Source organism: Corythoichthys intestinalis, chromosome 3, assembly GCF_030265065.1.
Source record: "Corythoichthys intestinalis isolate RoL2023-P3 chromosome 3, ASM3026506v1, whole genome shotgun sequence".
NCBI classification, from domain to species: Eukaryota; Metazoa; Chordata; class Actinopteri; order Syngnathiformes; family Syngnathidae; genus Corythoichthys; species Corythoichthys intestinalis.
Window position 1 is genome coordinate 37,708,722 of NC_080397.1, and position 21,272 is coordinate 37,729,993.

General features: G+C 40.4%; 1 protein-coding gene across 1 annotated transcript; it reads right to left on the reverse strand.

Moving 5' to 3' along the window:
• Window positions 1-1,101: 1,101 nt before the first annotated feature.
• Window positions 1,102-9,499, reverse strand: ch25hl3 (cholesterol 25-hydroxylase like 3). Its single transcript, XM_057831781.1, has 2 exons — window positions 8,902-9,499; window positions 1,102-3,921 (listed from the first exon to the last, which is right to left on the reverse strand). Exons 1-2 carry the CDS (start codon window positions 9,339-9,341, stop codon window positions 3,567-3,569), a joined length of 795 nt encoding a protein of 264 aa, XP_057687764.1. The 5' UTR covers window positions 9,342-9,499; the 3' UTR covers window positions 1,102-3,566.
• Window positions 9,500-21,272: the final 11,773 nt, after the last annotated feature.

The following is a 21,272-nucleotide window of genomic DNA, read 5'->3' on the forward strand; positions in this document are numbered from 1 at the left end:
CATCCCAAATAAAGCATTTATTTTGTTTTGTTAAATGTAGGGCTGTCAAATTTATCACGTTAACGGGCGGTAATTAATTTTAAAAAAATTAATCACCTGAAAATATTTATCGCAATTAACGCATTCGCTGTACGACTCATTCACGCATTGCCGCAAACAGCCTACAATGGTGCCGTTTTATACACAGAGATAAGAGGCAGAGTGGAGTAGATACAAGCATTCATTGGGGCCGTGCTTTTAACTGGGAAAAGCTTTGTCATCTCTCCCACAGCACCTATAAATATTGTGGGAAGCAACGTGGGGAAGAATGAGAGGAGTCGATCTTTTTCTTAACACCCAGTAGTGTACCCAACACAGAGAAGATATAGCATTTGCAGCCACCACACACAGTCATGGTTGCACCACTTGCCATCATGCATTTGGGCATAACAGTTAAGTCACTACAGTATCATTTACTGAAAGCTCAACAAATACACTAGATGGCAATATTTAGTCACAATATACAAACTCACATTTATCCTTTAAGAATTACAAGTCATTCTATCTGTTGATCCCTTTCACTGAAAGAATGTTAATAAAGTTAATGCCCTGTTGTGGATTTATTGTTATAATAAACAAATACAGTACTTATGTACAGTATGTTGAATGTATATATTTGTCTTATCTTTCCATTCAAACAATAATTTACAGAAAAATATGGCATATTTTAGAGATGGTTTGAATTGCGATTAATTACGATTAATTCATTTTTAAGCTGTGATTAACTCGATTAAAAATGTTAATCGCTTGACAGCCCTAGTTAAATCTATACCTTATGCCTAAGATATACATAACACAATAAAACAGAATTGTTGTGGAACTCAAAATGTTGACTGGACAGTTATGGACTATGCACATTTAATCATTAGTAACATCAAATATTACACAATACACCAAAGTATATCAGTAGCCGTGTCCTTAAGTCTTTCTGATAGTTTTCCCCTGACCTTTTTACTGCAATAATATGATGAAAACCTGAAATTATGGCTTTTAATTTTGGCCACCCCAAGATTTTAAGTGGCCCCATCTGGCCACCCCTATGAAAAATTTCTGGAGGCGCCACAGAAATCTTAAACGGAGGTAGAAAAATAGAAATGTGAGCTGTGTTCTTCGTTCTGTTTGAATCTTCCACAAACTAATCAAATACATCAGAAGGTTAAAAACAGCTGTGACACAAAAGAGAACACTGACTTTATTAAATCACACTTTATGTGATAAAATATGTGCAATAAATACTTTTTACATTTGGAACAATGCCCACTCGATGCAAGAGAAATACATAAAAACAATTATATTTGGATGGTATGCTAACTTGAAAGCACAAGATAGTTGCTTCTAATAATAGAAGGGCAGCTTGAACATCTATTGCTGATGTTGTGTTCAACTCATTGGCTGCCATTGTTACTTTTTTATATTTAAGTCTGATTAGTTTAGCTGGTAAATTGGCTTGTACAAAACACAGTTGTTGTTCATGATGTTGCAATCCATAAAACTCCATCCATCCATCTTCTTCTCCCCATCAGAGGGGTACCGAGACGTTCCCAGGCCAGTCGGGAAACATGTCTCTAGCGTGTCCTGGGTTGTCTCCGTGGCCCTCTGTCATGGTTGACAATAAGTTCTGTTCAGTTTGTGCCATAACGATTCTTGTCCATGTGATTACCCATTGATTTCAACTGTTGTGGCCTGCTACTTGTGTCTTGACCAATCTGCTGCCTCTTGTATCAACCACCGGTGTCTCAGTAGCCACGTTTACATGCTGACTTTTATTCATACCGATTCAAATAATTCCGAATGGAAATTTCAGATCGGCTGTTTACATGTCACTTCATCTATTCCGACCCATTGTTTACATGTGTCTGCCTTTATTCCGAAAGGATGTTTGACAACTGCCGTCTGACATGCGCAGATTAATCAAAACAAAGCGTCACGTTGCAAAACATGGAGATCGATCGTCAGAGTGCTGCTGTTTTAACTTTAACCCACTTGTTGTGTTTGTGGTGTCGTATCCGCTTCTGCTGTTTTGCTCTTTTGCCTTGTAGTAGCCGGTTGTCAGCGTTTTCCACCGATTTCTAATCTGGTCAACGCTCCGGTCTATTCCGGCTTCGTGTAACCTCTCGTGAACTTTTTAATATAGTTCACTGTTCCTCGTTTTATGCCCGTATAAGCGAGCAATTATATTCAATTATTTTAAAGTTTGAATTAAATACTATCTTTCCGCCGGACTCCAATTAGGTGCGCTGTGCTTGGAAGCCATGTTGCAAGTGACGTTACTTACGTCACCAAGTGACGTCACCACGTCAGTACGGAGCATGTGCAGAAAGAACGCAACCAGACACCATTCCGCTTCCCTGTTTACATGATATAATTTTACTTCTATTCGGTTTGGGAAAAGGAATATTCCACCCCTGTGAATCGGAATGAAATTCCATTCGGTTTGGGCCTGTTCATTCCGAATGAGGTGTTTATATGGAACACATTTATTCGGTTTGAACAAATATTCCGATTGTAATTGGAATATTTGGCTCCATGTAAACGTGGCAAGTGTCTCAGTACCCCATGTCTGTATTTAAGTTCCCCATGTGCTTTCTGTTCTTGTTGGGTCATTGTCTATCCAAATGTCTTTGCGAGTGTTGATTTCATGTCAATCCCAGTGTCTATTTCTCCGTCCAAGCCCTCGTTCCTGTTTGTTTTGATACCTTTTGTGAGTACCTTGAGTCTTGTTTGCCTTTCTGCTTTGTATCCCCTTGACTTTTGTTTGAACTTTGTTTTTAAGATTATTAAAACATTTTTGAGTTGGTCACCACCTTGCCTCGCCTTCCTGTTTCTCTGCATTTGGGTCCACCTTGTCCACGCATCCTGACAGTTTCCGTCCTAACCTGGAGAGAGCACCTCACCTTTTTCCAAATGAGGACCATGGTCTAAGATTTAAAGATGAGAATTCTCATCCCAAACGCTTCACACTTTGCTACGAAATGCTCCTAACAGAGTTAACGATCACGGCCTGGTGAAGGCAGAAGAGCCACATTGCCTCCAAAAATCAGATATCTAGTACTCAGGCTGGCCCTTAATGACTCTCCTGCATGAAGAAGTGTCCATAAAGGTTATGAACTGAATTAGTGATAAAGAGAAGCCTTGGCAGAGTAATGCGAAACAAACTCTGATTCCAGGTGCACTGAATCGTCTGTAGTACCATATGGTGGTAGAATATACTATGAAAACACCCCCCCAGAAATCCCTGAGGGAAATGGTCGAATGCCTTCTCCCTGCTCAAGTCCAGACAAACTTGGACATCTGAAACTTCCTGTGTCTGATGATGAAAATAGCGCGGTAATGTTGCTGTTAAATTTCATTTTCTACTTGTGGATTCAACAGCAAGTCCCTATGGAGACAAGCTCATAGATTTATTCAGTAGACATGATGTACACACTACTGTAGATTATTTTACTTCTGGATGCAAAAATTGTTGCGTAGATTGCGGGATAAATGAAAAAAATCTAAAATTACATTGATGAAACTTGTAAACACATTCAGCCCTCGCTATATGTGCCAAAAATGTGGTCCCAGTGGGTAAAATAGGGTGCAAAGTTGACATTGTGCCGTCTATGGTGAGTGTGGTGGTGTGGAGCTCCGCCCAAAAAAGGTAGTAGTCTGTGCAGAGCCCAGGGCAGATTGTAGCCACAGTGGTCCTCCACCGCCAGCCAGGTGTTGAGGATGTGGAAGAGGATCTCACTCATGGGGTGACAGTTCACCAAAAAGGCACTGATTCGGGCTAGCAGCAGCAGAGAGAGCAGCTCGGAGGTACTGGCATCTTGGGCCTGCAGAGCAAAGGGAACCCGGTGCTGGTGGTGTTGTTGGTGGATGTTGCGGTACAACCAAGGGAACCTGAAGGGGAAGTACATTTTTTGTTTAAAAAAACAACAACAACAACAATAAACCACACAGTCCATACAAACTATGCTACGAATAATACTGCTACAGTTCTTCCAGCACAGTTGAGTGAGTTGTAGAAACATTATTGGGACATTATAGACGCGCCCTCGCATACAAACTATTGTATCTCTGGTAGTTTTCTCTGGAGATCTTTCAAAAACGAACATGCCGATCAAACACTGCTACTATGAAACTTGTAGAAACGACTCTAGACATTACGACATATGAAGGATGTTTTCTTTATACGTTTCCCGAAACCAAAAACTCGGGAGGAAAAATTGTGAACGGATCAACTTGCGCGGACGTTTAACGCCAGTAAGGTGAAGCCATTCACATTTCACATGCAGTAATCATTTTGTTGGGGTTATGGTCCTTCATAGGACGAGGAGGTAAGCCATTTTGATTTTTTTTGGTCTTATTTTTTAGCGAGGCTTTTTGCCGTGCTGCTTCTGTCTGACAATGACTGACCTGAAAAAAATATTACAATGGCATCTGACTGCCACTGTTACCTTTTCTGTTGTAAAAAAAAAACAACTTTAGTAAGTGTGAAGTGTAAATAAATTATAGCATTAAGATTTGTTATTAATGAAAAAATTAAAAGTGTCAGTTGGCTGTCAACGAGTCGCATTTGCGATCGCTACATAAAAATAGCAATGTAAATTGCCCCCAAGAAAGGTCAGAGTTGTAAGACAACCAGAGGATATAATGTATAAGAAAGACAGGGCATATGGTGGTAAAGGATAGATTGTTAAAACAGGAGAATGTCATTGTCAATGGCGTTTAAAAAAGGTGTCGATAAAAAAGCTAGGCTAAGCTTAGGTTGGCTCGTTTCTTTTTTCCATCTTTCTCAGCCCTCGACACTCAAGCAATCTTTTTCACTGAACGTTTGTATGTTCTTCCACATCTTTGGCAGTTAATTTGGCACCAGGGACATCATTTTCGGACAGAATTGGTAGGTTTAGCTCTGTAAACATCTCCTTCGTACACTATTTCCATTCATTTCCAATTGGGGACAAACGGAAGCATGCCCCCCCCCCCCCAGCAACAGTAGCTAACGTCATAATATTAATGAGCGGAAGTGATGTGTTGCTTGCAGTACGCAGTTTCAGGGCACTTGTCATATTATTTGACTCAAATTTAAAGGGAACCTCGGATTTAAAGACTTGTAGGCTCTGATAAGCCCAAATTTTTGTCTTTTTCTAGATTATGTAATTAGAAACACATAAAATATTGCCATTGATTTAAAAATCTATAATATTTAATACATGTTTTGTAGCATATTTAAACCACACTTATTTGATATTACTACGTTTAAGTATTTTCTTAAGGTATCTTTAGTATGTTCTGTTCGCATGCAAAAGCCAATGGTAGTACTTTGGGTCTCAAATTTGCCTCTTGTAGGACGTTCAGCCAGTTTAGCACATTTTGGCAGAACACCATTTTTTTCCCTACTCGTTTCATCCCGTCTTTCCTGTTTATTTTGCTTTTGCTGCTCGTTTTGACAATGCTGTCATACTCATTAATGTTCCTCTTGTGTTCAGATTGAAAGGGTTGAACAGATGACGGGTTTTTTTTCTCTAGAGTCATACTCTGGAAGCCCGGCAGCATAACCATGTGATGTCATCGCCCTGCGACGTTAACAACAATGGCGACCTACTAATTAAACTAATTTTACAAATTGTATAAAAACAAAAACATCAAGAGGGGTTTCAATATCAAATTATTTTAACTCATTAATAACGTTTATCTTTTAAGAACTACAAGTCTTTCTACCTGTCGATCCCTTTAAGAACTTGGAGCTCTGCTACAACTGTGAAATTATGAGGCAGACATGCACACCACCAGCCCTTCTGTCCTGCTATGGACATGTGAAGAAATTTCTGGCAACAACAAAAAATAATAATCGAGCCAATTTTTTTTAGGCATCGTGGCAGCTGGCTTTATGCTTGGAAGAATGTAAACATTTATATGGAGTGAAGTGTTCATTCCATCACATACACACACAAGAAAAAAGTAAACAAGTTGAAGAATAGCAATTCCATGAGAAATTATACGTGAAGCTACATATATTAAATGGATTGCACAGCAGAGTCTTTCACCAACTACGGTCTCATTTGTTGGTCGAAAACTCACTTTCCAGTAATGAAATCAGTGAAAGGGTACAACATAAGGAGACAGGGACTAAAAATATTGCACAAGAAACCATTTGCTTTTCATCCCATTAGTATTTTAGATAAATAAACTGCTTAGCTTGGAGAAAATACAAAAATCTGCTGGCTTCTGGCTCCTTAATAAAACACAGGACAATACACCAACTTGATGATTAACAGTATCTAGTGAGCCCCATTTTTCTTTACCATTCACCACTTTCTGATCAATTATACACAAAGACGGAGCCAAAATTTTAAGTAGGCATGAAGAGAATAAAATACATTTACAAACTCTTGAACGTTTTCACATTGTGATAGACAAATAGAAAAGTCAAAGCAAAAATACAGACACTTAAATATTTTCAGGTACGAGGGTGCTTGATTGAGGGGTGGGGAGGAGAAGTAGCCTATTCATTCGACGTTAAAACAAAACGAAAACACGATGCTAACAGTGAAAATGAATGAGCTTACATCACACTCTTGAAAGCCATCGCAACACTGCAATAAAGCCAATTGATTTCTTTTATTGAATGTTTTATATTAATGTTTAACATTATAATGCTATTCTCCTAATAAAAAAATATGTAAACAATAGATATGCAGCATACCGTGTGTATGCTGAGTTAGCCAAGTTAGTCACGCAGCAGAGTGAAACTGGTGCGAAATTAAAAATTAAAAAATGATACTTTCACAAAAATATATACTGTAAACAGTATACAGCCAAGACAATATTAACCCTTTATAGGGCCTTCATTTAACTCACTGGCTGTCACTGATGGTGCAGGACATCCAATTCATTTTGACTGGGAAGCGAATGATCGCTACTAGCCCTCTCCCAGGCAAAATGGATTGGACGTCTAGCGCCGTCAATGGCATTGAAGATGAGCATTAACAGTCAGACCTACTAGTTTACCCTTTCAGGGATAGTGGTCGCCACAGCGTACACCTATTCAAAAGTTATCACTGGCTTAACTCATTCACTGACATCCTAGGTCACAGTGTTGTGGTAGATAGTAAAAGAGGGAAATTGATATTGAAAACATCGAATGACGGCAATAGACGTTTCAACTGTGAGAGGCCCCAACCTCTCCAACCCCCCCAGTTAAAATGGATTGGATTGCTGTCAATGGCAGCCAAAGATTTAAGATATGTGAGGTCACAAGAGATTTATGAACCCAAAGAATATATAAAATTCTCAGGGCAAAATACACTTGGGTCACACTTAATCAAATGCCTTTATTCTTCTCATTTTTAATTTATTACAATTCGTTTTCATGTTTTTTTAATTTAGAGATTTTTTTTTTTTAATTTCCTGTTTTATTCTATATTTTTTTACTTACTACTATTTGTACAATTATTTTTTTCCGAAAAAAAAAAAAAAAAAAAAAGGATCTTGAAATTAATTTTATTCCAAATATGTACGGGTAAGACTAATACGAAAATTAGATGTCAACTGGAGGGCCCACAAAATATTGTCCTGAGGCCGCAAGTTTGAGATCCCTGTCTGAATGAAATAAAATCATGAATTAAAAATATAAATAAATATTCCCTTGCCCCATAAAGCCGTAAAGGGTACCACGGACAGAAAGAAATGTATTTCTTAAAAGATAAATGTTAGTATGAGTTATAATAACTTGATATTTAAACCCCTCAGTGTTTTCATTTTAATAAATTTGTTTAACTCGTAGGTCGCCATTGTTGTTGACGACGCAATGCCCTCTGGGCGGTGAATCTACTGGGCGGCGCTACCGGGCTACCACAGTGTCATTCTTTAGCTACTTAAACATGTCATAGAATTTGCCTTTCCAATTTGAACCCAAGTGGAAAAGTGATGAGCACTGTCGATATTTCACTAAACGAGCAGCAAAAGCAATCAAATGAAGGTCTCCAGCGGGATTCAAACCCGCATTCCTCATACGACAGACAATCGCGTAGTCTACAGCACTATACATCCGCGTGACATGGGAGTCGTGATTTTCCTTATAAAGCAATTGTATGTACTAAATATTATAGATTTTTAAACCAATGGCAATAATACAGTGATCCCTTGCTACTTCGCACTTCAAACTTCGGTCTGTCGCAAATGTTCTTTCAATTAAAAAAAGAAAATAAAAATACAGATGAGCTGGCCCGAGCCGATCGCGTAGTCTCACTCTCCCTGCTCTTTGCTGCGTTAATTAAGATTGTCAGACATTTTATCTTGAATCTTGCCACAGATGCCTGGAACTCGAAGCTTCAAAGCGCTGCATGCGTCAATCATTTTTAAACCTGCTAAACAGTTGCTGTGGCAACTCATTGTGTGTATGTGAGCAGCTTGAGCGGACTCACTCAATGAAGTATTTAATAAAAACAAGCATTTTTAGACTTTACTCTTGTTTAAAAATAATTTGGTGGGACAATAACATGTTTAAAACTTAAAATTATTATATTTGAAGTGCTTAAAACTATTTAAAAAATACAGTATCTTTATATCTAAAAAAAACAAACAAACGTATGTATAAGTTTTATTTAGACTTGGGGGGGGGGGGGGGTAAAAAACAAAACATGTCTTATATGTATCTCTTTCCAATGCTAAATCTGGATAAAAACATTGAACACCAAAAAAAAAAAAAAAAAAAAAAATTGGTTGGAGTGGCTCGTCACTTCGCGTTTTTTCAATTATCGCGGTGGATTCTGGTCCCCATGAACCGCGAAAAACGAGAGATCGCTATATATGTTTCTAACAACATATTTTACTTTAAAGTAGAAATCGAAGGAAATATGACATTTTTAGGTTGCACACCTGTGCATGCTGAGATGCCAAAAGAAAAAGAGCGAATCAAAAAGCAGAAAACAGGCAAAGACGTCCACAAAAAGCTGCCAGCTCGTTGGAGACCTCCCGGGGAGTCGAAGGGGACATCTCGGCATTTGGAGTAGGGCGGAAACGGGGAGCACGACGGTCAGGTATTGGACCGCCAACTTCCACAGACACTTCAACCAGGCGCGAAACGGCGGCAGTGGCTCCTCGGCGTAAATCCTCCACGCACGAAACCGCCGACTGAATCCGGCCAGCAGATCCAGGACCAGGAAAGGTGTGCAAAACGCGACGTGGGTGAGGAAAGCGCAAAACACGGGCAGGTGAGGGGAGAGAAGGACCCCCTCGTGTTCACTCCTCACGTAGTCCCACAGACTTTGGAGAATCGGGCCACATGGCTCTCCACGCTGCGTGGAAGGCACGTTCATCACGGGGGAGCGCAGTAGATCTACATTTTCATCACTGCTCTGCTAATAAGTAGGCAATACCGGCTCTGAGTCACTTTCACTTTTAGGTACACGCATGTTTAGTAGTAATAGTCAGAACAAGCCACACCTTCAGTCAGCATGAGTATTCCTTTAAAAAGTACATCTTTCTGTTTCATAACATCAACTTCTACTGGATGGAGAGTGATGCTGAGCCCCCTTAGCCCCTTCCCCCACATTTTACAGCCCACGCAGTTGGAGGAGGGGCATGCCTCTTGAAATCATTAAAAAAAAAAAAAAAAAAAAAAAATCTCCCAAAAAAGTATTGTTTAGGTTTTTGCGACAGAAGGTTGGAATGTGAAAACCATTTGAAAGCAATCAATAGAGCCTGCATGATTGTCATAATGTCCTAACTGTTGTAAACTCTTATGTTAAAGAAAAACCTTTGTTCAGCTCACCAGTGGGGACACTATTGATGGAGACTCCTAAATACACACTCCAAAATAATTATGGTTCATCATGAAATAAAGTTGTGTTCAAAATCCTTCACCCTCCATTGCGGTTTAGTTGTAACATGATATGAACATGTAAACTTATACAGTACAATTCAGATTTTTTTTCTCCCCACTTTTTCAGTGCTTCAAACTCCAATTGCTTTGACCGATTCACACAAGTCCAACTTAGAAACCTCCCAAAATTCACGCAACACAGGCAGGGGCGGACTGGTAATCTGTGGGTTCTGGAGGATCACAGAACGGCCGGTGCCCTGGACGGCCGGCGGCCGCCATTCATTATACATCACTGTTATTGTCCCCCCTTGCCTCTGATTATCTACAGTTCGCATCCAATCCAACAGGTGGCAGCAATGTGCCTGGCTGTTCATCGCCAGTCTGATAGAAGAACGAAAGAAACACAAAGTTGCCTTCATTGGTTCCTTGTGGAAGCAAAATGGCGACGAGCGTTAATGCACAATATGGATGGTGGTGGCAAAAAAAGAAAAGAGAAGGGTGGCGCGAAGAAGGTTAGGAAGAAAAAAATTAAAGAAACTGGAGAGCGAAGCATCAAAATGTCATAAGTTGACAAATATTTTCGCAAGCAGCAGTCTGGCTGCAACGGCCACGTCGGGTAACAGCAGCCCACTCCCGGCGTGAGAGGGGGAGCGGCAGCCGCTCTGACGCGCAGCCGGTTCAGGGAGAGAGAAAAAAAGAGGGAGGGGGTAATGATAAACTGGTGGAAGTTCGACAGGGAAGTTCCCCAGACAAGCGCAGAGCAAGTAAAAATGGATGAAGAGGGTCACTTGTTCGGTATACTGGCAATTGTTATCCACCAGGTAGGTACATTTTAAATGAAATAAATGACAATTAAAGGGTTAGTGCCAGCTAGTCGATGTACCCGTTGGCAATCGTGTCAAGTTACAATATGCTAGTCCTACTATCACTCTCCTAAGAAAAAATATTTTAGCTGTAAAACAACGTATGCACACGCAGCAGCAATATTAATTCAGAAGAAATATAACAAAATATTAATAAAATGAATGGTTTTACTTTACAGTTTAGGTAGTTAAATTGATATATATTTTTAATCATTTATATATCGTTTTGTTTTCTGGTTAATACTTTCCAATGAAGGTTATGTATACAGGATTTGTCTTGAAATGTTTATTGTATTTTCATTGAAATTTATTATTTGTATGGCAAGATTAATTATGGCAGGGGTCTCCAAACCGGTCCTCAAGGGCCACTGTGGGGCCTGGTTTTTCTTTCAACCGATCGAGTACCGACAGTTTAACCAATGAAGTTTCTGCTAAAACAAGCAGCACCTGACTGCAATCAACTGATTACACTTGTAAGACACCAGATTGGTGCATAGGTGTTGTCTTGTTTTGTTGGAATGAAATCCTGTGCCCGCTGCGGCCCTATGTGGAATACTTTGGAGACCACTGAATTATGGCATAAACAATGAAATTGTTTTATAGACAGAGATATATAGAGATATATTATAATCAATCGGATACATGAATGAATGAATTTACTGTCATTGTCATCATCATCATAATCATTGACAGTTTCAGAATGTGGAATTTGCCCGAATACTTAAAACTTGCTTTGAAAAATACATTCTTTCATTTGTTTATTTAGGTCTATCATAGAGCTAGTACAGAAAATGAACCCAACTCCAGTTCAGCCTTGCAGTACTTTGAGCGCCCCAAGTCAGACAGTGACATTCATTCATTCATTTTCCATGCCGCTTTTCCTCACGAGGGTCACGGAGGTGCTGGAGCCTATCCCAGCCAACTTCGGGCAGTAGGCAGGGGACACCCTGAACTGGTTGCCAGCCAATCACAGGGCACAAGGAGACATACAACCATTCACGCACACACTCATACCTACGGACAATTTAGAGTGTTCAATCAGCCTACCATGCATGTTTTTGGGATGTGGGAGGAAACCGGAGTTCCCGGAGGAAACCCACGCAGGCACGGGGAGAACATGCAAACTCCACACAGGAAGGCCGAAGCCCGGGATTGAACCCTTGATCTCAGAACTGTGAGGCAGATGTGCTAACCACTAAGCCACCGTGCCACCCAGACAGTGAGAGTCTAGACATATTTTCTTCATTTTCTCTTAAAGTGCAAGAAATTGATGCATTTTACAATAAAATGTAAAAAAAAAAAAAAAAAAAAAATTATCCCCGGGGTTGGGGGGTTGGGCGGTATGCCCCCGGACACCCCTAGGGGGTCTGTTTCCCTTCGTAAAGCGATTCTTGTGGGCTGGGCTGAGTCAAAGTCCAGGGCTGCTTTTTAGTCCCAGTCCGCCCCTGAACACAGGCCCTCTTTCAGTTTTGCCCCTAATGTTCCCGGTTGTGCCAAAAACGTTTTTGTGTTTTTTTTTTGACAAAAAATAATTTCCAATGGCAAAAACATTCATTTCAAAATGTCAAAATGCTACTTGTTCTCCTTTTTTTGTCTGATTCACAGAGTAAAATATTCTCAAAATTAAGGTGCACAGAAGAGAGAAAAAAACGTACATTTCTGCCAAAATTGAACAAAAAATTCCCCATACATTTTTAATGACCCCATTCATTTAAAATGGCACATTCAACATCCACAAAATGTTTCCATTCACTCCTATTGCTTTCACTCGGAATTGGGGGGGAAAAAAAAAAAAAAAAAAAAACTCCATTTGTGGTCATTATTTTTGACAAAAACAAAAAAACTTCCTCGAATGGCCCCCAAATTAACAGGAAGTGACTTGAGAATGCCGACAAATCTTCAGAAATTGATTCAAAATCAAAACAAAGTGACCTGTAAGGGCCCCAAAACAAACACTCAACTGATTTAAGCTGGGAAGACTGATAATGCTCATTTTTCAGTGCCATTGACAGCACTAGACGTTCAATTCATTTGGACTGGGAGATGTGAATGAACAGCTGCCTCTCTCAATCAAAATGAATTGGATGTCCGGCGCTGTCACTTACACCAGTGTTGTTAATCTTACTTTAAAAAAAGTAATTAATTACAGTTACAAATTACTTCTCCCAAAAAGTAATTGGCCATTGACAGCACTAGACGTTCAATTCATTTGGACTGGGAGAGGTGAATGAACAACTGCCTCTCTCAGTCAAAATGAATTGGATGTCCGGCGCAGTCACTTACAGCAGTGTTGTTAATCTTACTTTAAAAAAGTAATTAATTACAGTTACAAATTACTTCTCCCAAAAAGTAATTGCGTTAGTAACTCAGTTACTTGAATGTTAGAGTAATTAGTTACTTGGCAAAGTAATTGGTGATAATTTTCATGTTTAAAAAACAAAACAAAACAAAAAACAAAACATAGGTTATACTATGTGAACTTTAAAAGGTTTTTGGGACAATTGGCCCTAGCCCAATTATTTACCTTAATTTACCCTTTACCCTGAATCAACCGTTAAAATTGCTCCGATTATTGCATAAGTTCCCTTCTGTCTACTTTTAACATGTGTAACTTTTAAAACGGTTTCATCATTTAAAGATAGATTCAAGTCAAGATTTTGTCGATTTAGGAGTATTTTAGATAAAAAGTTACTTAGGTTCGCTAGGAAGGTTCTCTACAACAGAGCCTTCCTAAGAAGTCTACTGCTTTAAGATGGTGTAGCTGACCGCTCGGAATGATGCGACACGCAGAGGGCTTCGACGGGTGTTCTTTAACTTTATTTTCAGTCATTTTTTGTTCTTTTGTTGACACCGTGAAAACTACAAAAATTCAAACGTAACAATGGTGTGGCATTAAAATACAATTCACAAAACCAACAATAAACATTTTCATTTCTCCTACCTCCATCTGCTTTCCAAGCGTGCTATCTTCAATCGGACCAATACAACCTCTCCACACTACAGTCTTTACACTAATACAAGCCAAACTAATATAAACATAAATTCCCGCAGTAATAATAACCCTTGCGATTTATTTGTGGACTCACCTACGATGTGGCTGTGCTGCTTCTTAGACAGTGCAGCGTGTGGACAGGTTTACAGACAGGTGTGCTAGATTTCCTCATTAAGAAAAACACGGGAGCATGGGGTTGTGCGCGGTGCCTTTCAAAATAAATGCAAAAACGGAAGTGCCCGCAAATTCACAGACCCACACGCCATTTACACTCCCACCAAATTCTGTTACAATGAACAAACAGTAAAATGAATTGTGCAGAATTTCTCGACGGTGTGCGTGTATAACTACTGTCAATTCTCCATGAGAAGAACTAGTTTTTGAATTGGTGTCTCGATAACGGACCTTTTAAAGGAGGAACTCTGAATTTCTTGCGCCTTGCGTGCGCCAACCTTGATTCGCCGAACTAAGTCATTGCCATCTTGGACTGCCTCAACTACTCGTCCTAATTGCCACTGATTTCTTGAAAGGTGATCGTTCCTTATGATAACAATATCATTGACATTTAGGTTGCGCTTTGGTAAGTGCCATTTCTTTCTTGTGCATATGTTAAGGAAGTATTTCCTTTTCCACCGACTCCACAATTGTTCAATAAGATATTGGACTCTCCTCCACCGCTTTGTCCCATATAAATCTTCCTTTACAAATACTCCAGGAGGAGGAAGGGAAACTTGTGCTTTCAACATGAGATGGTTTGGTGTTAAAAGTTCCCAAGTCTGTGGATCATTGTCATTTCTAATTAATTGAGCACAATTCACAACCTGTTTCAATTTGAGAAGATCATTCCTCCATTCCTCCCACCGTGGTCTAATATCTTCTGAGAATGGCTTGTCCCATCCAGTGTTGCGTTGACTAAGCTCTTGAAGGATTCGCTTTCCTGTTAGAATGAATGGGGCAATGAATCCAGGTTGATCGAAGAGAGAGGCGATGACGGACAAACAGCCACGGCGGGTGGAAGGCTGATCCTTTGCAGATATGTTAAAGTTGGAAGCGTCTTCTTTAATTGACCACTGAACACAGAGACACTGTTCTGACGGAGATACATCTTCATTCGACTTGAACTTATGCAGGCGCATGCCTCCTATTTTGCACAACTCTTGTGACTCGGTGATCAGTTTCTTGGCTTCTTCCACTGATGACACACTAGCTAAACCATCATCGACATAAAAGTTTTTCTCCAAAAATGTTAATGCCCGTGGATGATTATCCTCGTATTGTTTTGCTAGATGCTTGAGGCCAAAATTGGCACATCCCGGAGCCGATGCGGCTCCAAAGAGATGAACTGTCATTCTGTACTCTTGTGGTTCCTTCTCCAGATCACCACCTTTCCACCAAAGGAATTTCAAATAATTTCTTGACTCCGGAGAGACAGAAAATTGATAAAACATTCTTTCGATGTCACAGATAATGGCTACCTTTTCCTTTCTGAATCTACAAAGCACTCCTACTAAGGGATTAATTAGATCAGGTCCAGTTAGCAGTGTGTCGTTTAAAGAAATTCCATGAAATTTTGAAGAACCATCAAACACAACTCTTAACTTATCTGGCTTTTTAGGATGATAAACGCCATGATGCGGCAGATACAACTCTGTTTGACCTTTGAATGTTGTAGGGGCAGGCTCTGCATCACCCTTGTTAATAGTTTCCTCCATGAATGTTTTGTATTGATCATAATATTGTTTATCGGCCTTCAATTTTCTTTTGAGACACTGTAAGCGAACCATAGCTAATTTCTTGTTGTTTGGCAGATTAGGTAAACTGTCACCTTTGAAAGGAAGGGGCATCTCATAATGGCTGTCATGATTTTGCTTAATATTTTTACTGAGAAACTGTATAAACTGGACATCTTCTTGTGACACGTACCTATCCTCGTACGCTTTCTCACTGAAGTCTGCTTCAAGGGCCTTTATAACATCTGTCGTTGTTGGACATGGCAACTCCTTGACTGTGAGCCGGTGCACAAAGCTATGACTTCCTTGTCTGTCTAGGTGGGGGTTTGATGAACCTATTATACTCCATCCTAGTTCTGATCGTTGTGCGAACGGCTGGTTTGTGTCACCTAAAATTACTTCACGAGGAGCCAGTGCTGTAGGACAGTCGTATCCGATTAAGAGCCCGATATCACAGTCTTGAAGAGGTGGTATTTTACATGCCAAGGTTTTGAGATGAGGCCAACGCAATGCTGTCTCCTTTGTTGGAATATAAGACTTATCTACTGGGATGAAGTCACGACTATAGGCTTTTTGTATTTGAATGAGGATCTCAGAATTGAGTCCTCGTACTTGTAGACCATGAACGCAGTTGCTGGGTATAATTGTGTCAATTGCGGTCATGGTACTAAGTTTCAAGTTTACTGGTTGGACGTTTACACTTACTTTGTCGAGCACATCTTCTAAAACAAATGTTGAATCACTTTGTGTGTCCAGCATTGCATATGTGAGTACTTCTCTGTGTGGTTCTTGAACTGATGACACAAAAACTGGTACAATACTTGAGGTGGCAGACGTATGTTGTGTTGATATGTGTGACACAGCATGGTGTGGCACTTGACTTTCATGTCCTTCTGTGGCAGCAGAGTTACTAGTTCGTGCTTCCACCAGTTCTTGCCTTCGGTCCTCATGCAAACAGGTTGGGTGACGTCGATTGCAGGTGCTACAGGTGTGTCGTCTTTTACAATCCTTGGTCATGTGACCCTTTCTCAAGCATCCAAAACAGAGTCTGTTTTCATGTATAAAGGCTCTTTTATCCTCAATGCTCTTAGCTGCAAAGGTGGGACATTTTGTGATGACATGTGTCTCATTTTTACACACAAAACAAGGCCATTTGGGTTTACTGCTAATTGCTACTTGGCTTTCGTGTGCAAGATCTCTTGGTTGTGTGTTTGTATTGAAGGCTTTAGCTCTCTTTAGGTTCCTGTCATCTATAGTTCTGAAATTTGTCAACAGTTGAGAAGTAATGGGATTACAAGAGATTCTCGCTTCTTTACTTAGGAACTCAGTGAAGCATGCGAAGTCTGGAAAGTTGCCTGTTGTGTCGAGTTCATCGACCACAATTCGACTCCACTTTCTAACAATCCATTCAGGTAGTTTTTTGAGCAACCTTTGATTTTCTTCACAATCGTTAAGAATAGCTAGACCACTGACGTGTGGCATTGCTTCAACACAGCTTTGGAGGAAGTCAGAGAACTCTTGTAGTGCTCGTGGGTCATTAGTGTTTATCTTTGGCCATTTTAAGAGCTTATCACGGAACGCTTTTTGTACAATAAACGGATTTCCATATCTGTCTTGTAGAACTTTCCAAGCTCCGTTATAAGCATTTTCGGAATCTCGGTAAAAGAAACCTTCCACAGCTCTGCGCGCCTCTCCAATAAGATAATTTTTTAAATAAAACATTTTTTCGCTTGCAGGGAGGGGCTTTCTGTCAATGAGAGTCATGAACGACATTTTCCAATCTGTAAATTTTAAAGGATCGCCACTAAACATGGTGGGTTCAGGCACTGGTAACCGATTCATACTCAAAGAACTAGCAATTGCTTGTGCTAGGCTACTTTCCTCTTGCGTCGTATTGTCAAACGATGCTTGGCGAGGTTGAAACGGTGCTGCACCTGGATTCAATGAAGGCTCAGTTTTAAGTCGTCTGTGACATACAGGGTTAATTCTGTCATTGATTCCTTCGTTGCGATTCTCATAGCCATCAAAACCATCATATGCTCTCACACGAGCTGCTGCAATAGCGACCTCCTTTTTTGCTTGTAACTGCTGCAGTTTGGCCCTCTCCTGCTCTAGCTGCTGCTGCGTTTCAACTTCCCTTTGTTTCATTTCCGACATCATTTTTGCTTCTTTAAGCTTCCATTCACTTTCCAGTTTGTGGACATGGGCTTGCTGTGCTTGAATTTCTTCCATGGACTTGGATCGTTCAATCCTAGCGGCTAACTCTGCTTTGGCCTCTACTCTGCTGCTTTGAGTGCTGCTTGACCCAGAATGATCACTTGTTGTTTCAGATGAACTTGTAGTTTCCGTTATGGTGTACCCAAAAACTGAGCCATATTCATTTTTATTTAAAGCTGCTCTGACTCGCTCTTTCTCAAGTTGATCATTATAATCTTCGTCAACAGTTTCAAGGCGGTTAACTATTAGATTACTTATTTCCTTCGTTAAAGTAACACAGGCGTCCATTTTGTTGACAATTTCAGGTGTGGTGTTACTGTTCCTTAAAATAGGTTCATATTGCTCTCTTACAGCATTGTGCTTCATTTCAACATCTTGCTTTGATTTGTTGAGTTCTTCTGCTAAGCAGAGGGTCTTTAATTGAGTCCTTACATCCCTCGCCGTCAATTTCCAAGAGTTATAAGCTTTATGAAATATTTTAGCATGTTTTTTAGCCATTTGCTTCTGCATCTCTTGGCCCTTTTCTGTTAATTTTCTCTCACGTGAACTAGACCTGAGTGGCATGTCTATGGGATTGTCTGTTTTCTCGGCTTGAAGTGACATTTTAACTTTTTTTTTTTTTTTTTTCTGACTGTCTTATTTGCTTGAAACCTTTTATTGTCCCACGCTTGAAACTATACTTATAAGCTGCAGTTATTTTACACCACAGAGTAACACTTTGTCAAGCATTTAAAACTTATGGACCTTCAAATAGAATTTCAGCATACACAGTGACAATCAAAAAATGCCATTAATGGAAATCCCTAAATAGACATTAATAGCTATAGAGCTTCAACCGTATTTCCCTTTTATAAACAGACATGTCATGTAATATTATACCATAAACATTTGAACCAAAATTGCGCCCCAAAGTTTTTAATTTACGCCACAAATTACTTTGACGTCATCTAATGCGAGCTGTCATGGCTGGATCTTCAATTCCACTGCCAGATTGGGTGCGTATGTCCCTCCTCTTTGCTCCTTGTCGCTCTGTGTCATGTGTCTGTGTCCGTAGATTACCTTGAATGCGCTTTTCCCTGCGCAAGATGCCGATGGGAGTGGAGTTAGTTTAGTTGGCTTGTTGTTGGACGATCGATGAATTTAAGGTACGAGGGCGTCCGGGCCTCCACCGAAATGGCAATCCGTTGCAGCCGGGAAACATGCGCTGGTCGCCGCCGAGGAGTTTTCACTGTAGCTGACCGCTCGGAATGATGCGACACGCAGAGGGCTTCGACGGGTGTTCTTTAACTTTATTTTCATTTTTTTGTTCTTTTGTTGACACCGTGAAAACTACAAAAATTCAAACGTAACAATGGTGTGGCATTAAAATACAATTCACAAAACCAACAATAAACATTTTCATTTCTCCTACCTCCATCTGCTTTCCAAGCGTGCTATCTTCAATCGGACCAATACAACCTCTCCACACTACAGTCTTTACACTAATACAAGCCAAACTAATATAAACATAAATTCCCGCAGTAATAATAACCCTTGCGATTTATTTGTGGACTCACCTACGATGTGGCTGTGCTGCTTCTTAGACAGTGCAGCGTGTGGACAGGTTTACAGACAGGTGTGCTAGATTTCCTCATTAAGAAAAACACGGGAGCATGGGGTTGTGCGCGGTGCCTTTCAAAATAAATGCAAAAACGGAAGTGCCCGCAAATTCACAGACCCACACGCCATTTACAGATGGCGGCTGTTTAGTAACACATCTATTTCCTGTACTGTACATGTTGCTAACGCCGCCGTGTCTGTCATTTCGCATCTAGTTCTATATATATGTGTGATATCTACCATGTCTACCATATCATGCGGGCATAGTTTGTAGGCTAACGGCTACAGTCAGATATTATCGGAGCCACCTAGCATCGCGTTTGCTCGGCGTCACAACTTTTTTGCCTCCTCCCCACTCCTGCTCTGTCGTCTCGGTGAGTCCGTCTCCCTCAGACTTTTCTCGTGTCATTCAACCAATATAGTGACGGATAGTAACACACGCCTTTCCATCCTCAGTATCGGTAACGGCGTTGCCAAGATGAGAAAAGTAATTAATTAGATTACTCACTACTGAAAAAAAAATAATGCCGTTAGTAACGCCATTATATTGTAATGACGCTATTAACAACACTGAATTACAGCCAGTGAGTTAACAAGCAAGTGACCCGAAAATGCCCCAAAATTAATAGTAAAGCATCCCCATGCAACTTATCCAGAAATTGCAGTTTCTAGTTTTTTTTCTACCGATACTCGGTAACTTTTCAACCTTTCTAAAATATTTTCATAACATTTGTGAAGATATGTCGACTGACAACTCGTTGAATGACACCTCTTTTATATATTGAGGGGGTCGATATCGCTTTCTCCTGCACTGATTAACTTTGAGGAGGGTGGTAGGAACTCTGCCACACAAAAAACTACAAATGTGCTGACTGCTTTACGGCATACATAACTTTCATTATAAAGATGGAATTAGATGTGAACGCTTTCGCAAGAATTCTGCAAAGATGGCTGAGCAACAAAAGAGACAAAACGTTTTGTCTGAGTAGGAAAAAGGGTAGGGAGGCTACCAGGGATAAAAGGATAAACAATGGCCCGGCTTTAACTCTCTGGCGTGATTCCCCCGCACCCCACCCGAACTAGTCAGCGCTGACGAGTTCGGTTGGGGGGAGAGGGGGGTTAACCACACTAATAACTCAGACTTTAAGCCTGAGTTATCCTCCCGCGTTGCGGTGACGGCGCAGCGACTACGGCGTCATTTGACATTCGATAGTTCTCCGGCTAGGTGACGCGTTGCTCTGTAATTCACCGCCAAGCCACTAGAGGGCTATGGCGTTATTTTTGTACGGTTTTTGGGCATGTTTGTTGACTTCCTCTTGTCTAGTTTAACGGAGAAAAAATAAACAATGCAAGATGGAACGCTTGAATGTGGATCTTCAGCTCATTAACATTGAATAAATGTTGATCCTACAAATGTTGAGGCTCAGGCGACGCAGAAGACTGTTTCGAGGCGGTCGTCCAACTTTTGATGCCGCATAGAGTTCTAGCCTCGGATGGAAACCAGCAAGCTGTGGCTGCTAGCTTCAGACTGGCATCGAGCACTGCGTCCAGCGTTTTGTCCGAGGTCTGCAAAGCCCTCCAGCCCGATTTGTTTGCAGTGTCCTACAACCAGCCAGTGGGAAGCCACAACAGATTTCTGGCATCCATGGAACTTCCCAAACTGCGTTGGAAGCCTTAATGTTAACGTTATCATAAAAAGCACCGAGGCACTCTCAATCAGTGATGATGTATCGTGTGTGAATTGTCTGTTATTGAAAATTAAATATCAAAACAACTAATTTCACACCAAACCTGTGCTTTATTCTTCATATACTTGAAGTATGACATGTAAATAAGTCACAGACTCAGCAAACATATGTACACAATAAATATTGAAGTGCACCAACCAAAAATACGACATAAAGTGAAAAAAAGCTAGCAGTTTTTGGCCGACTGGGTCACCGCTTCGTGTGGCCACTCAATTCCGAACACACATGTCTCGGTGGTTCTTCCATTTTTTTTATTCAATCGCTGACCTTGCCATT